Source organism: Danio rerio, chromosome 25, assembly GCF_052040795.2.
Source record: "Danio rerio strain M-AB ecotype USA chromosome 25, GRCz13ab, whole genome shotgun sequence".
NCBI lineage: Eukaryota > Metazoa > Chordata > Actinopteri > Cypriniformes > Danionidae > Danio > Danio rerio.
In genome coordinates this window covers 9,287,501-9,305,203 of record NC_141045.1, presented here as the reverse complement: position 1 = coordinate 9,305,203, position 17,703 = coordinate 9,287,501, and the positions used below count along the sequence as shown (strand labels likewise).

The 17,703-nt window shown below is 33.6% G+C and overlaps 1 protein-coding gene across 1 annotated transcript in view; it reads right to left on the bottom strand.

The window, feature by feature from the left end:
- Nucleotides 1-9,500: 9,500 nt before the first annotated feature.
- LOC137489326 (uncharacterized) overlaps nucleotides 9,501-17,703 on the bottom strand; it is a 49,972-nt gene continuing 41,769 nt past the window's right edge. The window contains exons 43-53 of the mRNA XM_087311681.1: nucleotides 17,002-17,097; nucleotides 16,811-16,930; nucleotides 15,588-15,683; nucleotides 15,367-15,486; nucleotides 14,523-14,618; nucleotides 14,316-14,435; nucleotides 12,548-12,646; nucleotides 12,332-12,451; nucleotides 10,587-10,626; nucleotides 10,329-10,440; nucleotides 9,501-10,011 (exon numbers count right to left, since the gene is read on the bottom strand). Of these exons, the coding sequence (XP_087167807.1) occupies nucleotides 9,843-10,011; nucleotides 10,329-10,440; nucleotides 10,587-10,626; nucleotides 12,332-12,451; nucleotides 12,548-12,646; nucleotides 14,316-14,435; nucleotides 14,523-14,618; nucleotides 15,367-15,486; nucleotides 15,588-15,683; nucleotides 16,811-16,930; nucleotides 17,002-17,097 (1,188 nt within the window). The 3' untranslated portion in view covers nucleotides 9,501-9,842. The remainder of the gene's footprint in view (nucleotides 10,012-10,328; nucleotides 10,441-10,586; nucleotides 10,627-12,331; nucleotides 12,452-12,547; nucleotides 12,647-14,315; nucleotides 14,436-14,522; nucleotides 14,619-15,366; nucleotides 15,487-15,587; nucleotides 15,684-16,810; nucleotides 16,931-17,001; nucleotides 17,098-17,703) is intronic.

Sequence of the window (17,703 nt, the reverse complement as noted above, 5' to 3'; positions counted from 1 at the left end):
GCAGTTCCTCAGCATCTCAGCACGATGTTTGAAGAAACGTTTAATAAACTTTATTTAGTGAATATTATATTTACGGCAGGGTGTGAATAATTTACAGCTTCTGTGTGCTTGTATGACGGAGGATTAGTAAAACATACTAAAACCTGCAAAATAAATACACAGTACAAGATTAATACACCATTTAGCAGTTGATTTGGAGAACGAGATGAAGACGAATGGTTAAAACATTGTCTTGTGTAAATAATTCTTTAATGATGTCCTGTGGGCCTCGAGTGATCATAAAACGTCGAATGAATCACATTTTCCATTATTAAGCTTTCTGTTTCTTGGCAGGATGCATGAAAATGTTTGCGTGTGAGTGTGAAGATCCTGTCTGTGATGAAGATCATTTGACGTCCAGCATCTTGGCAGGTACACAGGTGTGTCTCAAGCTCCTGAATGCCAGCTGTGCTTCAGTCAATTCAAACAAACTGATCATAAACCATCTGCCAGCGTTTATATCCAGATCCTTCTTGGTAAAGATTTTTGTCTTGTCAGGAATGTGATGTCATCCATAACTATTTATGGGTATTTCTTCAAATGCGCAACTTTTTGACCTCATGTTGACCCATGTAGATGGATAGTTCACCCAAAAATGAACGTTTACTCATGATTTACTCGCCTTCAGGTGGTTTACTTTTAGAGTTTCGTTATTCTGCTGAACACAAAGGAAGATATTTTGAGGAAAGCTGAAAACCTGAAACCATTGGCTTCCGTAATAGTAGGAAAAACAAATATGTAGGTCAATGGTTACAGGTTTCCAGCTTTCTTCAAAGTATCTTCCTTAGTGTTCAACAGAAGAAAGAAATGTGTAAAGGTTTAGAACTTGGAAAGTTTTCAAAATAGGCTCATTCTAAAAACATACCCCTATATATGTTCTGGGCCCGGTTTTTCAAAAGGTTTAATCCGGATAAATTTGATCCGGATTTAGTAATCCTGTTTTTGCGATCCATGATCACGTAATCCAGCTTACTTTTTGAGCCAGTTTTTCAAAGCAACATCGGATTGGATCAATCTGATCTGGATGGGAACTTTTAAGGATCACTAAATCTGGATAACCAGTGCTCAAACAGGATAGGACATCACAATGTAGAACTATAGATTTGTAAAGAGTAGAATAGCAAGCATGGGGTCAATATAACTTTATTTTTTTTTAAATGAAAACTAAGAAAATTTGATAATTATTAAAATAATAATAAATAATAATAAAAACAAGAAAAACAACACCCCATCCTTTTTAAGCAGTCTGCTCATTTGAGACCTACAACACTGTACATTGAGGATATTTATAATAAGTTTCAAATATAGATGTAAATAAAAAAAGACTAAATGTCAAAAACTCCACAATAAGTTCAGACTTCCTCATCTGATGTGGAGAGATCAGCTTGTCTGAGCGTAGCCTTTAGGAGGCGGATCTCAAGTCATTGGCCTTGGTTTGCTACAGTTTGATTAGAGTCAGTTGTTTCTCTCCCAGACGAAGCTGTGCTTCTGCCATTTCAGACTCTTTTTGCAATTGTTGAAAGAGATTTCAAAAATCAGTCATTGCCATTCTTTGCATTTTTTTTATTCTGTAATTATTGCATGCATCACTAATAAATATTCTAAAAAGAAAAATATTTTCCATTGTGATGAATATATATATATCAATTAGTGAAAGAATAAAATTGATTCTTTTTGGTCAGTTTTGACAGCTGTTTGGGGGATTATTTTATGAGGCCAAACTCTTTCTACTTTGCTGTAGGCCTATACTGAAAGGCTGAATACGTTAAAGCCTATACTCACTATAGCCTGAAGGATGAACAAATAAAATGAAAACCTTATGAATAAATAGTATATCTCATAAGATACTGTATGATCCAAAAATAGTATTATTTAATACATTTTTTAAGTTTTCATTACATTTTGGGCATGAAATCCACACTAAATCCACCCTTCTGATGGGATCAGTTTAATCCAGGTTTTTTGGATCAAAGTGATCCAGATCCTACAAAAAAGGTCTGAAAACCCAAACAAACAAAGGGTTTGATCCGGATCTAAACCAAGATTGGATTACGTGATCTAATCCGATTATGTAATCTGTTTTTTCTTTTGAAAAACCCATTTTCAAGATTTGATCCAATCCCTTATTCAAAATCCTAGTGGATTACTTTTGAAAAACCGGGCCCTGGAGATCACAAATTATGTAGCCAGAGGTATGTATGGCTGCATTTTGTCTTTAAAATGAATGCTACGGGGCGGTATGACGCCGTTTATTTTTGCACTTACCAGCTTACCACTTACCTCTGTATGCACTGCGTTCCCTCTGTTACCAATTTGATCCAGTAGCTTGCCATGTTCATTGGCAGACTTGAGACACAGAGAGGAGTTGACCACAACGACGGAGTTTGAATCTGACAAAAAAACAGTTCCAGAAAGTGGCTAAGACAAATACAGAAGCCAAATAATAAAATAAACAAGTAAATAACAGTGTGAGAATGTGGTAAAATCTGAAAACTTGGTAAATAAATCAGGAGAGGGCTTTTGTTTTTCTGGATTGCTTTTTAAAATTGTCAATTGGGTTTAGGGAAGTGGGTGGGCGGGTCAATCTGTGCTTGAAAACACTATTGGTTGTGTTTAGGGAAAGGGGAGGGTCAGCTGATTTGTCAGTCAGTCAGTCATTCAGTCAGTGGACAGGAGAGAAATTTGAGCTCTGAAGAAGAGTACACAGTGGACTCTGGTGGATTCACGAAAACAAAAACTGCTAAAAAAAAGAAAGAAAGAAAAACATAGCTCCTGGGACGTATTTGGCACTTTCAGAATGAGCCTGCGTTGAAAATTTTGGGAATATTCCCTTTAAAAATCTGTTTTTGCGTATTTCTTTAAATTTGCTCATGTTTGAGAACTTTACAATGAATAGTTCCTCCAAAAATGAAACATTTTCATGTTTACACAGTATACACAACACTGTTGACAGCCTGTAACACTTACATATTTAATGGCAAGATCCTTAGACTCAAGTCCATCTTTCTAAACTTCAGTTCTGTTTCTAGTAAATCAGCTCAAATATTACTCACATACTTACCTGTGTCTACTAAAGGGCTGTGCAATATATAGAAATGATTAAAACATCACAAATGCTGCATCGCAATGGTTTGCATGTAAAATGTCTGATGCGACAGTAAAACATGGCTGTTCCCATATACAAATCTGATATATGGCAATATATACAAATTACATTACATTATTAATCTGATCGGTTAATATTCAGTTAATGAATGGCGGTTGTCAGTTGGGAAAATTAACCGAAATGAGCATCCCTAGTTCAGAATGAGAGACATGTGATTAGTTTTTATTAAACGTGACTTGTCATGTGTTGTTATAATGAATGACGTTAAAATCTGTGTTTAATTTATATCTCCCAGTCCTAATCATTATACACCTTTTCATTACAGGTTAGCTTGTTTTCATTACTATACTTGCCTTTAGATACTCGTCAATAAATATCTGTCACATACTCGTCAATAAATGGATCTGCATCCATTGACAGAAGGCCATCAACTTAAAAGCAGGGTGTATGGATGTTTCCCAGTACTGGGTTGCAGCTGGATAAGCTTCTGCTGTGTAAAACATATGCTGGAATATGTGGTGACCCCTGATGAATAAAGGGACTAAGCTGAAAGAAAGTGAATGAATGAATGAATAAACAATCAAATGAGTAATATAAATTTTCATTTGACCACCCCTATAATGGTTCATACCACTGTAAAGGCATAACCATGCCAATTAGTCAGCGGGAAAAAAGTCATTCAATAGTCTGAAACTGACAGATCTAGAGCACTAATAGACAACGCAAGTGTTCACAAGACTGTTTACTCATAAAATAACCGTTTGTTTCTACATACAGCCTAAAAGTAAAGTCAAATTAGATGCATAGTTTGACTAACAATAACCTTAGAAGTAGCTAATCTGATACTGTAGGTCAGAATACACCAAATATCCCACAAAACACAGCAAACGTAAATACAATCTATTAATAAATTAGATGTCATTTAAATAAATGCATACATTTGATCCACTGAAGCACGTATTACAAAAACTAACACTGCTGAAAAAGTTGACCCCTCAGATCATCAATGTATAATTCGCACTCTGCTTAAAAGCATAGTTGAGGAGTTGACCTCCAAAACTAAAGGCTTGAAGAATGTTGGGGGAAAAAAAAGCAGCCATTAACATCCATAATGGGAATTTAAAAAATACTATGGAAGTCATACAGTATTAACATTCTTAAGTATGTTTTCACACTGGGGGTTTAACTATCATTTTAAAACCTTAAGCACTTTAGAAACAAATCTTGGTGGCTATGAAAATAAAATAAATATTATTTATAACCTATTATTTCTGATAGATTTATGTAATTAAATAGACCTGCATGTGTTGTGGCAGCACGGTGGCCTCACAGCAAGAAGGTCGCTGGTTCGAGTTCTGTCTGGGTCAGTTGGCATTTCTGTTTGGAGTTTCCATGTTCTCCCCGTGTTGGCGTGGGTTTCCTCCAGGTGGTCCGGTTTCCTCCACAGTCTAAAAACCTGCGTTATTAGGAAATTGGGTTAACTAAATTGGCCGCAGTGTATTAGTGTATATGTGAATGCAAGAGTTCATGGGTGTTTCCCAGTACTGGGTTGCGGGTGGAAGGACATCCGCTGCATAAAACATATGCCGGAAAAGTTGGCGGTCAATTCCGCTGTGGCGACCCCTGATGAATCAGAGGCTAAGCCAAAGGAAAATGAATGAATGATTGTCTTGCAAAAAAATTACAAAGTTTTATTAGGAATAAAATTAATTATTAAATAAAAATATTTAATATTATTATTACAAACACAATTGAAAAATAATATGATGAAGTAAAAAAAAACTCCAAAAACATAAAAATATAATAACGACATTGAATTGCAAAACTTTTTTTATTTATTTAAAGACATTTAAACATAAAAATTCTTAATTTGATAATAAAATCTATTAGTATTTATTGACAGGATCTTATTTATCAGCCATTGTATAATTAGAAGGCTGGCAACTCATCAGACGGCAAGTAAATTTAGGCACTCCTTTGTAAATCATCATTCAATCAACAGCAAATATCATAATTTGCTGATACTCAGAGCAGGCCAAGCCATCAAACACATCTCTCTGCAGCACAAAAAAAGTTCCACCAAAGGCAAACATCAGCTTTTTTGATGTGCATGTGAAGCGAGATCATGGCTCTGCCTTTTAGTGGCACCGCAAACGAAAGTGTTGACGCTCCAGAAGAAACAGCTGTTCTTCAGAAAATGGCCGAGCGCTTCCTTATGAGACACGACACATTGTTGGCAAAGGGAGGGAACAAACATAAAACATCGATTAGATAAACTAATACTGTTATAGTGCCTTAAGTTTCTGTTGACACTGCCTCGTTTGACATGAATGTTATGTATGTACACTGAGGACTGCTGTACATTGGCTTATTAATCAGAAGCTCCGAGTTCAAGTTAGTTCAAGAGCAATTCGTGGAAAAATCTACATTAAAGGTGTAGTGCACCCAAAAGCGAAAATTCTGTTATTTATTACTCGCCCTCATGTCTTTACGATGATTTTTGTTCATCTTCACTAGTGGTTAATTTACTGTATTTAGCACATTTTTTACAACACAACACAGCCCAAAGGGCTGAAAACAACCAATACTGATTAAAATAACAAATCAATTTATGATTAACGGAGTGAATTTTTTAAAACACATTTCTAAACATAAGTTTTAATAACTCATTTCTAATTTATTTCATCTTCGCCATGATGACAGTAAACTATATTTTACTAGATAAAGTCACTTCTATACAGCTTAAAGTGACATTTAAAGGCTTAACTAGGTTAATTAGGGTAACTAGGCAGGTTAGGGGAATTAGGCAAGTTACTGTATAACGATGGTTTGTTCTGTAAAGGGGCTAATAATTTTGACATTAAAATTGAGCTAAAAAAAATGTTAAACTGCTTTTACTCTAGCCAAAATAAAACAAATAAGACTTTCTCAAGAAGAAAAAATGGTAACACTTTACAATAAGGTTCATTAGTTAATGCATTTACTAACATGAACTAATCATGAACAACACATGTACAGCATTTATTAATCATAATTGAACATTTGCTAATGCATTATTAAAATTCAAGTCCATGCTTGTTAACATTAGTTAATGCACCATGAGTTAACATGAACTAACAAAGAACAACTGTATTTTCATTAACTAACGTTAACTAACATGAACAAATACAGTAGTAAATGCATTGTTCATTGTTTGTTCATCTTAGTAAATGCATTATTTAACATTAACTAATGATCCTTATTGTAAAGTGTGACCGAAAAAATATTATCAGACATACTGTGAAAATTTCCTTGCTCTGTTAAACATCATTTGGGAAATAATTAAAAAAAGAAAACAAATTTCAAAGGGGGGTTAATAATTCTGACTCCAACTGTACGTAACAAAACACAAGACAAACCTCTTAACATAAAAAAAATTTAAATGCTAAAGAAGAAAGATGCAACTGAATTGAAGACACTTGATCCTACATCTACAAAAAACTCTCTGTTGGATCCAACAAAGGCCTTAAACATTTAAACTAAAACCAGGGGGATGTCTTGCAAAAAATATGGATGCCTCTAATAAACCTCTGACCACCTCAGATGTGTTTTCATAATAAGTGTTGTTGTAATTTGTTACCGTTTATTGATTTTTTATGACTTTTGTTATTATACTTGTGTATACTGTAATCTGTTTTTGTTTTGTTTGTATGTTCATCCTGCTTTTGCTTTGGTTTTATGTTTAATAAAACCAATAAACAATGAATTTTAAAAAATGATCTATGAGGAAGAGAAATAAAAAACTAAAACGGATATATATATATATATATATGTGTGTGTGTGTTTGTATGTATATATATATATATATATATATATATATATATATATTAGGGATGCACAATATATGGGAGGCCATATCATTATCGGCTGATAAATGCTATTTTTAAGATTATCATTATCGATCCGATGTCTAAATTAGGCCGATATCTTTAAGCCGATAAATTACGTAATTGTTGCCGCGCACGCGTGGGCGGAACATGTTCAGACTTGTTCATGGATCTCTCCTCACACTGATTATTCCTTCAAAGTCCGTGCTTTCTTCACGTGGTATTGCTGTGCGTTAATAACTCAGTAAGAAACCATTATCCTTATCATTGTAGATATGTTTGCTTGAGTGCCATTGTGTATTTTGCTTCAAATCGCCTCAGGAAAAAAATATTACATATGAAAGCCTTTCCTGCTATGTCTCTTTGTTGTGTTAGAGATAGCAGGGAGATTTACTTATTACTCCAGGGCCGAATAATATTAGTTTTGGAGTGAACTCTTTTAGTTGCAGCCGGTGAATGAACGAGGACCCGAAAAAAAGCGTTCCCCTTTTCTGTCTCTCCCTCTTCGCTTCACACACACACACACATACACACACACCAAACTGACCTGCACATGTGACGCTCTAAACAAAAACTTTATGGAAGGTTTTTAATCTAATATAATTATTTGTTATTATCAACGCGTTGCTTCCCATATGTTGTTGATGTAAGATTGCATTCAGTTTGATCATAATATTTATAATGATTATAAAGAGCGCGCGAGAGCTTTCACCCCACGCACACACATAGATCTGACAGCCTTCACACACACACATAGATCTTGAGCCTTCACAGATTAACAGGGGAGAGCCTAGGTGCACCGGTCACTGAATCCAGCATACGGGACACATGTTCTGTCTTTATATTCTGATCTGTGTTTGTCATAAAGTCATCTGAGCTCAATGATTAGGTTTGTATCAAAATCCGAGGGCAAATCTGCGCCCTCACAGCGGTTTATCATAAACTTTTCATCAATCATTTTCCCCACGATTGACAGAAAGAACGAACACAGAAACGTTGATGCTACATGTGATTAAAAGAATCTAAAAAGCCAAATAGGATGAATTTATGTCGCATTTTTTCTGTATCTAGCTTTTCACTTGTACTGTGGCTCTGAACTGTCAAAACACCTCTAAAAATAGGCTTTTTCGGACATGACATATTTGTACACATGTACATTACAGTAACCCGTTTTATTCAAGAACATTTGAGCTGGTTTTAGTCCTTAGCTCTTTAATTTTCATCTTATTTAAAATATATTTAACTTGCTTGTTAATTAAATCCTATTTTGTTATTTAACCTTTTTAATTTTATGCAACAGTCAATTTGCATGTTAGTTTGCTATGAAGAAAATGAAATAATGCATTTTTTGCACGCTGATTTGTGTGAAATCGTGAATATAGGTTATATATAATTGAATATATAATTTTGAAATCATAGCTTTTTTGCTTTAAGTATAGGCTATTCAGTTCAAAAGAGCAGAGTTTCTGCTTTTATGAAGTTTGCTGTATAAAAACAAAACATTTTGAAATATTTATAATTATCGGCCTATATATATCGGCTGTCAGCCTCCAAGTCTGAAGAATTATCGGTATCGGCCAAAAAATCCATATCCCTAATATATATATATATATATATATATATATATATATATATATATATACATATATATATATATATATATATATATATATATATACATATATATACATATATATATATATATATATACATATATATATATATATATATACATATATATATATATATATATATACATATATATATATATATATATATATATATATATATATATATATATATATATATATATATATATATACATATATATATATATATTTATATACATATATATATATATATATATATATATATATATATATTTTTTTTTTTTACATTACTTTTAACTCATATATACAGTATATATATATATATATATATATATATATATGTGTGTGTGTGTGTGTGTGCGTGTGTGCTAAATGAAAAAATCCCTCAAAATATTCTTTAAATTAGTGAGTTTCTGCTTTTATGAAGTTTGCTGTATAAAAATATAACATTTTGAAACATTGATAATTATCGGCCTATATATATCGGCTGTCGGCCTCCATGTCTGAAGAATTATCGGTATTGGCCAAAAAATCCATATCCCTAATATATATATATATATATATATATATATATATATATATATATATATATATATATATATATATATATATATATATATATATATATATATATATATATATATATATTAATAACATTACATTACTTTTAACTCATATATACAGTATATATATATATATATATATATATATATATATATATATATATATATATATATATATATATATATGCGTGTGTGTGTGTGTGTTAAATCAAAAAATCCCTCAAAATGTTCTTTAAATTTGTGTTTTTACTCTCATAATTGTGAGATTGTGGTGGTTGATTTTACTTTCAGTGCTTAAAAAAACAGAATACTGTAATTTATGCTCGTTATTATGCTTTTTCTGATTTAATTAATTTGATTGGAAGGAAAAGTACAGGTTTATATCATGCATTAACAGAGACTATAATGAATACAAAACAAAAAGTGCCCAGAATCTCCTTTGAGTAATAACAAAACAGACTATAGTTAGAATGAAACAATTCCCCAGATAAAAATGTATGCAAACACATATATATAGCCACCAATGCTTTGTCAGTCAATCGTTAAGCTAGCTTAAATCATCACTATCATTCATTTCTGATATATTAGTAGTTAAATTGGGAGTTTTCTCAGTGTCAGATTGCAGAGTCATATTAAAAGCAGGATCTCTTATTTGACTTTAAAGCTTGTCTGCACACTTCATTGGAGTGCATTTGCATGACTGTATGTAAGTGTAGTTATAATCAATCTCTGTTCCATTGGTGCACTTCAGCTTCACTGGTAGACTGGTAGACTTATCTTTCTGGCAGCAGGAGCAGCTGGTCATTTGATTGGCGTAAAGTGAATACCTGTAGACATTTCCATGAAAAAATCAGTCAGATGAGTGTATCATAATATATACAGTGTACAATCAAAAGTGATATTGCTCAATCATGTCAGTATACCCACAGTATAATTATAAAGTTCTACAAATTATTCCACATATAAAACTACTGAAGGAGTCAGCACAACACCATTACTGGAATTACTTTTTTGTTTTTGGAGTTTGAGTAAAACGCAGATTTTCTCGTACTCTGGAGAGTTTTTAGCTTAAGATTTTAAAGATCGGATGAAAGGTTGTGTGTTTAAAGCATGTTTGTGATCTACAGGTGTGCAGTGCTCTTACATGGAGCCACAATGGCCAGTGCAGGATGTAATTTCTAGATCCTGAACAGAAGTGCAGTCATCCACTTGCAGACGGGTGATATTTCTCTGACGGACACAGTTGCGAGTTTCACCTGTGGATGAATGGAGAAAAGTAAGCTTGTGTCTGACTCTTATTTTGCTTTTTTAAAAACTTTTAAATAACCCAAATTAAGAAGAATGTCCACACAATGGTTTTAGCATGTTTGTGTGTAGGCGTTTAGTGTAAAGAATATCTTACATGTGTAACAGCACTGATCTGAGTCCAATTTTATTGTTCCCTGTAAAGACACAAATAACTTTATACATTTCATCAAACCTCTCAAAAAACCTCTTGCTAAAACACAATCGCAAGATTGTTTAAGTATAAAATTGCAAGATTTTATACTTAAAGGCACAACTCTTACACCCTTCAAACAAACAAAAAAGTGTTTTAAAGTTAAATAACTGACACTGCCATCTAGTGGATTAACAGAAACATTCACCCTCATTCATCATGAGTTACTCTGTCACACTTCCTTCTTTGTTGTATGAAACAGAAGTTATTCCCAATTATTTATATATCATTATTATTTGTTAAATTCTCCACAATGAAAGTGAACATAGTGGCTGTCAAAATATTTAAGGAATGGCAAATTAAATGTTTCTGTTAAACAGAAATATATATATATATATATATATATATATACATATATATACATACACATATATATATATATATATATATATATATATATATATATATATATATATATATATATATATATATATAAATATATATACAGTTGAATTATTCGTCCCCCTATTTCGTGTTTATTTTTTTTCCCCAATTTCTGTTTAACAGAGAGAAGCTTTTTTCCACACCTTTCTAAGCATAATAGTTTGAATAATTTCTTTTTTTATCACTGATTTATTTTATCTTTGCCTTTATGACAGTAAATAATATTTTACTAGATATTTTACAAGACACTTTTATACAGCTTAAAGTGACATTTAAAGGCTTAACTAGGTTAATTAGGGTAACTATTTATATTTTATTTTATTTATTTATTTATTTATTTTTTGGAAACCAGTACAGGGTTTCAGGCCTAAAATTCAGACCTATACAGGGCCAAACACTAATGTTGGGAACAATTTTGTCTTCAAAATTCTGATTCTGTGTTACAAATAATGTGCCAAAAAAAGCTAATTAGTTGTATGCATATACTTTTTTTCAGCATAACAATCAATAAAAAAATTGACAAGCTTTAAAAACTATAGGTAAAAAAAATATTGTGAAAAAAAAAAACTGTTCTAAACTAAATGTATGCACCACAGTCAGTCCAAGTAGCTATAAATACACCGACAACATTTAAAACTAATGATATTGCATGGAAGGTAATGAATTCATACTGGTATATAGAGCTGATAAATGTATTCAAAATGTTGTTGTTTAATAATTTATGTTTTATTTAATTAATTTTTTGGATCTGTTTGGAATTAATTGTGATTGAATGGGTGGCTTTCCATGGGTAACTTTCGTTGGACATTGGAAAAATAAGACTGGTTTAAAATGATTTAAGACCTAAAAAACAATATTACAGTGAATTTAAGACTTTAAGGCCTAAAATGTAGGATTTGAAATTAAAGATATTTTAAGATGATTCATTGGATTTACTAAACTTATTTTAAAGGTAAGTGACTGCGAACAATTTATTTGGGCTGAATTTAAACAAATTAATTTGAACAATCTAAATTTAAATTGCTTGTTTAAATTCAGCTCATATAAATTGTTTGCAACAATGTAGTAGGTTTTTTCAATGGCTACCAGTTTCCAAAGTTCTTCAGAATATCCTTTCTACAAAAAAACTTCTAAAGGTTAAGAACCACTTGAGGGGGAGTAAATAATGAGTACATTTTCATTTTTGGGTGAACTTTCCTTAAGCATTGGGTGAATCTTCTCTAAGTAATAGCAGAATGCAACAGAAACTGAAACTACAGTCTTACAGGCTCGCAGTCGTCTGGATTAAATGGAGGGCATTGCTTAATCGTCTTCTCAGTCTCAAACAAGCCATTCACTTCATGACAGGTACCGGTCTCGCATTTGGATGTGTACGCCTCGTTATTCTATATAAAAATACATAGAGGCTACATGAGGAAAAACAGCACAGGCACATTGTTACAATACATTTATGATTAAAGATAATTTTTTTTACAAAATACCTTAAGAGTATGGGTGGTGTTGTCTGGTGCTTCATAAATACAGCATGTTTGTTTACATGTTCCACAGCAGTCTCCCTCTTGTTTCACGTATTCAAAGAACTTGAAGGATAAAAACAAGTTTATAGTTATAAAAACTCTAAGGATTCAGAGGCAGATTTACTAAGCGGTAAAATCATAACAACTTAATTTTTTTTTCTAACTTTAGGCTCAAATTTTGGCCTTAAAACAGGATGTTAAATAAGATTTCAGAATGTGTTTAAGTTGTTTTCAGGTCAAAATACCCATCAGATCATTTATTACACCCTGGTGAAAATGTCAATTTTTGGGTCAGAGGGAATGTGGAAGCAAGTGACCACACTTTAGCCCCTTTCACACATACAGACCTTTCAGAAATGAAAGGTCCTGTTCACCTGTTCACACATACAGAAAGGTTGTATGTGTGAACAGGCCCTTTTTGAAAATACCGGTAAATTCGTTCAGGCTATTTTCCGGAAAGAGAAGTTGTAACATTACCGGTAACTTGCTGGAATGCTGCGCTGTGTGAATGCAGAAGGAAGATCGCCGGAAAGAGCGCGCGCACGTCTAGAACGTGCTGACGTGAGACGTCTGCTTTAGTCGATCAGAACAGTCAGACGCATTCACGGTTTATGAGAATAAAAGCCTTTGAATATTTTTCCTGACACATTTAGCTGCTTGATGTTAGTCAGATCACATTTCTATACTCCTTCTTTATCCTAACTGTGTAAATAATTATCGATAAAATGTTTATGATAATCCGTTGTTTGTTTACCTTCAAGCTTTGCGTGTGCCCGTGAGCGCCCATAGCGCCAGCACACACACATATCATGAACATCTCGACATGCGAAAGTGTTCCTCTATATGTTTTCATTGAAGTTGTACTCGATACTGATCCATCCGAAGAGTTTGTAATGTAGTCAAATGTTTACAAACACAAGCGCAGCCGTTTAGAGGTCATTTCTGGTTAATGATGTGAGAATTTACCGGCATTTTGCGATGGATGTGTGAATGCTCTTTTCCGGAAAAATTCCGTAACGTCCTCGTCTGTGTGAACAGCGCTTTTTTTAATTCACCGGTAAAGTCGTTCTGGAAATTTTCCGGATATTTACCGGTATCACTGTGTGAAAGGGGCTTTTGATTAAAGATTTTTAAAAAGTGGATTAACTTGCACAGATTAATAGTTCAGCTAAAGAATAACAATGTGTGCTAGTAAAATAAACGGATTTACAGTCATTTTAATTTCACATGTACTTTAAAGTGAAACGAAACCCATGTTTCAGCAGGATGGTTTTCATACCTCCGATTTGAAAAAGGAAAAGAAAAGGTGTGTTTCAAGCTGAGTTTCATTACTGCATGAAGACAGCTAGTATGCACACATGCAATAATAATGTCTTTCGCATGAATAATTGTAGAGAAATGCCCTGAATCTGTTGAAGTCACCTTGTGTGCTTCAGTCCTGGCAGCCCAAAAACACAGGGACCTCAAATCACTTGACATTGCTTCAACTTTGCTTTTCAAACCGAGAGAAATAACTTACAAAAATGCAAAACTAACCAATTTCCAATTCATGTTGCAGTTTTTAGCAATGCATAACCTATATTCACACATTTTAAAATGTGTTTGGGGGGTTTCATGACCCTTTACTCCTAAGAAATCAATAAAAACTTATTAATGGTCTTTTTATCTTAGGAAGATTGTTGTGAAAACAGCTTTAGGTGTCGTGTGGCTTGACAATAATGAATCTACTTACAGGTTTACAGTCAAGTGAGCTCAAGTAAGTGCACTTCTCAGAGTTCCTCTCAGTCACCGGAGAGCCACTGATGACACTACAGGTCACATTTTCACATTTGTAACTGTGAACTTCTCCAACCTAACAAAACACAGAGAGAGTTTAACAGGGCTGAAGAAAATGTATTAATTGATGGACTAAAAATAAGGAAAAATTCATGAAGTGTACCTGAAGAGTGTATGTGGTGTTGTCCATGATGTAAGTACAGTTCCTTTGCACACATGTTCCACAACATTCTCCTTCTTTTATCACATATTCAGAGCCCTTAGAGAGAGAAGTTTTATTAATTCAGTGGCACTTTTACGGCTTTTTTAAAGCCCCATTTTAAAAGCAACAGATGATGTTAAGGAGAAAGTGAGCATGAACAAACAATCAGTGAATAGATTAGCTTCAAAAAGCTAAATACATAATTGACAGCAATGAATACCAGTTAGTTTCAGATCAGATTTAACCAAACACGAACACACAGTTCAGTAAAAGTCATGTGTATTGGTCTCGTTTACAAAACTTCAATGCATTGTGAATGAACAACTAATTTTTAGCGACATATTCTAGAACACATCAGAGATGACTCTTCTGTTTGCCCACAATCTGAGCCATTTAAAACCAAATGAACAAAGCGAGAAATCACAGAGAAAATGTCCGAGCTATGATTAATTTGTGTTGCCAGGTCTTGCTAGAAAAAAAAAAGAAACACAATTAAAAACAGCTCCATTAATAAAAACAAAATTAACTAAAATAAGGTTTCCCACATACTCTAATAACTCATTGAACTTGACTAATCTATGAGCTAAGCCTAAAAACCAAACCAAAAGATGCTTATATTAACTGGACATGGCAAGAGCACACTCTGTGGAGTAGACTTTCAGATGTAAACAAAAAGTATATTATTTTGTTGTTGATCATAGTTGTTTAGTTTAGGCACTGCAGGAAGAGGTAAATAGATTTAATAAATAGCGGCTGCCAATTAATACTATTAAATGAAGAAACACTGGACAGAGATTCTACTTACAAGTTTACAGTCAAGTGAACTCAAGTAAGTGCACTTCTCAGAGTTCCTCTCGGTCACAGGAGAGCCACTGATGATACTACAGGTCACATTTTCACATCTGTAACTGTAAACTTCTCCAACCTAACAAAACACAAAGAGAGTTTAAGAGGGCTAAAGAAAGATTCATTAATGGTTAAACTAAAATAATATAGAGAAAAGTTGTCAGATGTTTTGAAATCTACCTGAAGAGTATACATGGTGTTGTCCATCATGTAAGTACAGTTCTTTTGCACACATGTTCCACAACAATCTCCTTCTTCATACACATATTCAGAGCCCTTAGAGAGAAAAATGTTTTTAATTCAGTGGCAGAAAGCGGAGAAAGTGAGCAGAAAAATATGAACAACCAGTCGGTGAGTAGTCTAGTGCGTGTCACAAAGCTAGAATTTAATGACAGCAATGATTACCAGTACATTTAAGATCAGATTTAACCAAGAACTAACCCACAGCTCAGTAAAAGTCATGTGTAGTGGTCTCGTTTACAAAAGTTTAACACAAAAAAATTTTAGTGACATGATCTAAAACACATCAGAGATGCTTCTCTTTGTTTGCTTGCATACTGACTCACTGATAACTAGGGCCAGACGGACGTTTTTTTTGCTATTTCTGTGGAGAATTTTAATAAAAGTCGTAATTATTTTGGCAGTGTAACTCCCGAGTAACTAAAACCTTAATATATGAAATAAAAAAATATATATTTTTAAACTTTTATTTGATGTTTAAAATGCACATCCAATCAGATTCACTTTATTTGGTAAATAAAGCAAGTTTGTCATATAATATATCTAGTAAAAGACAGAAAATATTACTGTACAAACTGCATTGTTTATAAATCAAATGAACATTTTCATATTAGTCAAGAATATTACTAAAATTAATAAAAGAAAACTGAATAAACATAGATTTACACACATTTACTCAAGTAAATGAGCAGAATTAATGATGGGCTAAAAACATGCGGAATTCTGCGCGCGCAAATTCCGGGTGGGCATACTGATGACCAAATGAACAGAGAGAGAAATCACAGAGAAAGAGGTACAAGCTGTGACTCATTTGTGTTGCCAGGTCTTCCTTGAAAAAAACAAAAACAAATCAAAAAGCAGCTCCATAATAAACTGAAATAAACAAATAAATATATCATGTTGAAAATATCTCTAATACATGGCTCTCCTCATTAAACTTCATTCATCTATGAGCCAACCTGAATAACAAACCAAAAAAAAAAGATGCTTAGAATAACTGGACATGGCAACACCACAAGATCACTCACTGTGAAGTAGGTATCCAGATGTAAACAAGAACATAAAGCTTAGTCATTTAGGTGCTGTAATATAAACAGCTCAAAAATAGCGGCTGCCAAACATGTCTATTTAATGAAGAAACACTGGACAGAGATTCAACTTACAAGTTTACAGTCAAGTGAGCTCAAGTAAGTGCACTTCTCAGAGTTCCTCTCGGTCACAGGAGAGCCACTGATGATACTACAGGTCACATTTTCACATTTGTAACTGTGAACTTCTCCAACCTAACAAAACACAGACAGACTATAAGAGGACTGAAGGATTAAAAGAATATAGAGAAGTTAATGAAATGTACCTGAAGAGTGTATGTGGTTTCGTCTACCATGTAAGTACAGTTCCTTTGCACACATGTTCCACAACAATCTCCTTCTTGATACACGTATTCAGAGCCCTTAGAGAGAAACGTTTTATTAATTCAGTTTAGTGCTTTTAAGTCCCGCTTTTAAAAGCAAAATGTGATGATAATGAGAAAGTAAGCAGAAAAGCATTAACAACCAGTGAGTGAACCGAGCAGGCACAGGATGTCAACATGACGTCAGACTGACATTTTGTACCCTTACGTTGTGGGGATGTTGCATTTTGTTTGTTTGGAAATGAAAATTGGGTTGATTTCAGAATTCAACATCGGGCCGACGTCCAACCTAAAATCAACCAATCTCGCCTGCCATGCGGGAGACCCGGGTTCGATTCCAACCTGACAAATTATTAATTTAATTTTTTGTGTGTGTGTGTGTGTGTGTGTGTGTGTGACCACCGTTACAGAAATGGCACCCGAACAGGGAGCCGTTTTCGGAGGTGTCCTAACACATCGACACCGGTAACTTTGTAACACGAAGGTAACGTAAGACTGGCACTCGTCAGCAATTACACGGAAACTTGCTATTAAGGTGGCTATAAAGGACAAGTCAGTGAAAACTTGAGCATCGCCGCATCTCTTCCTCAGCTTCCTCAGACCCAGGCAGAGCCACAACCGCAACGCAACTTGGTGACGCAAACA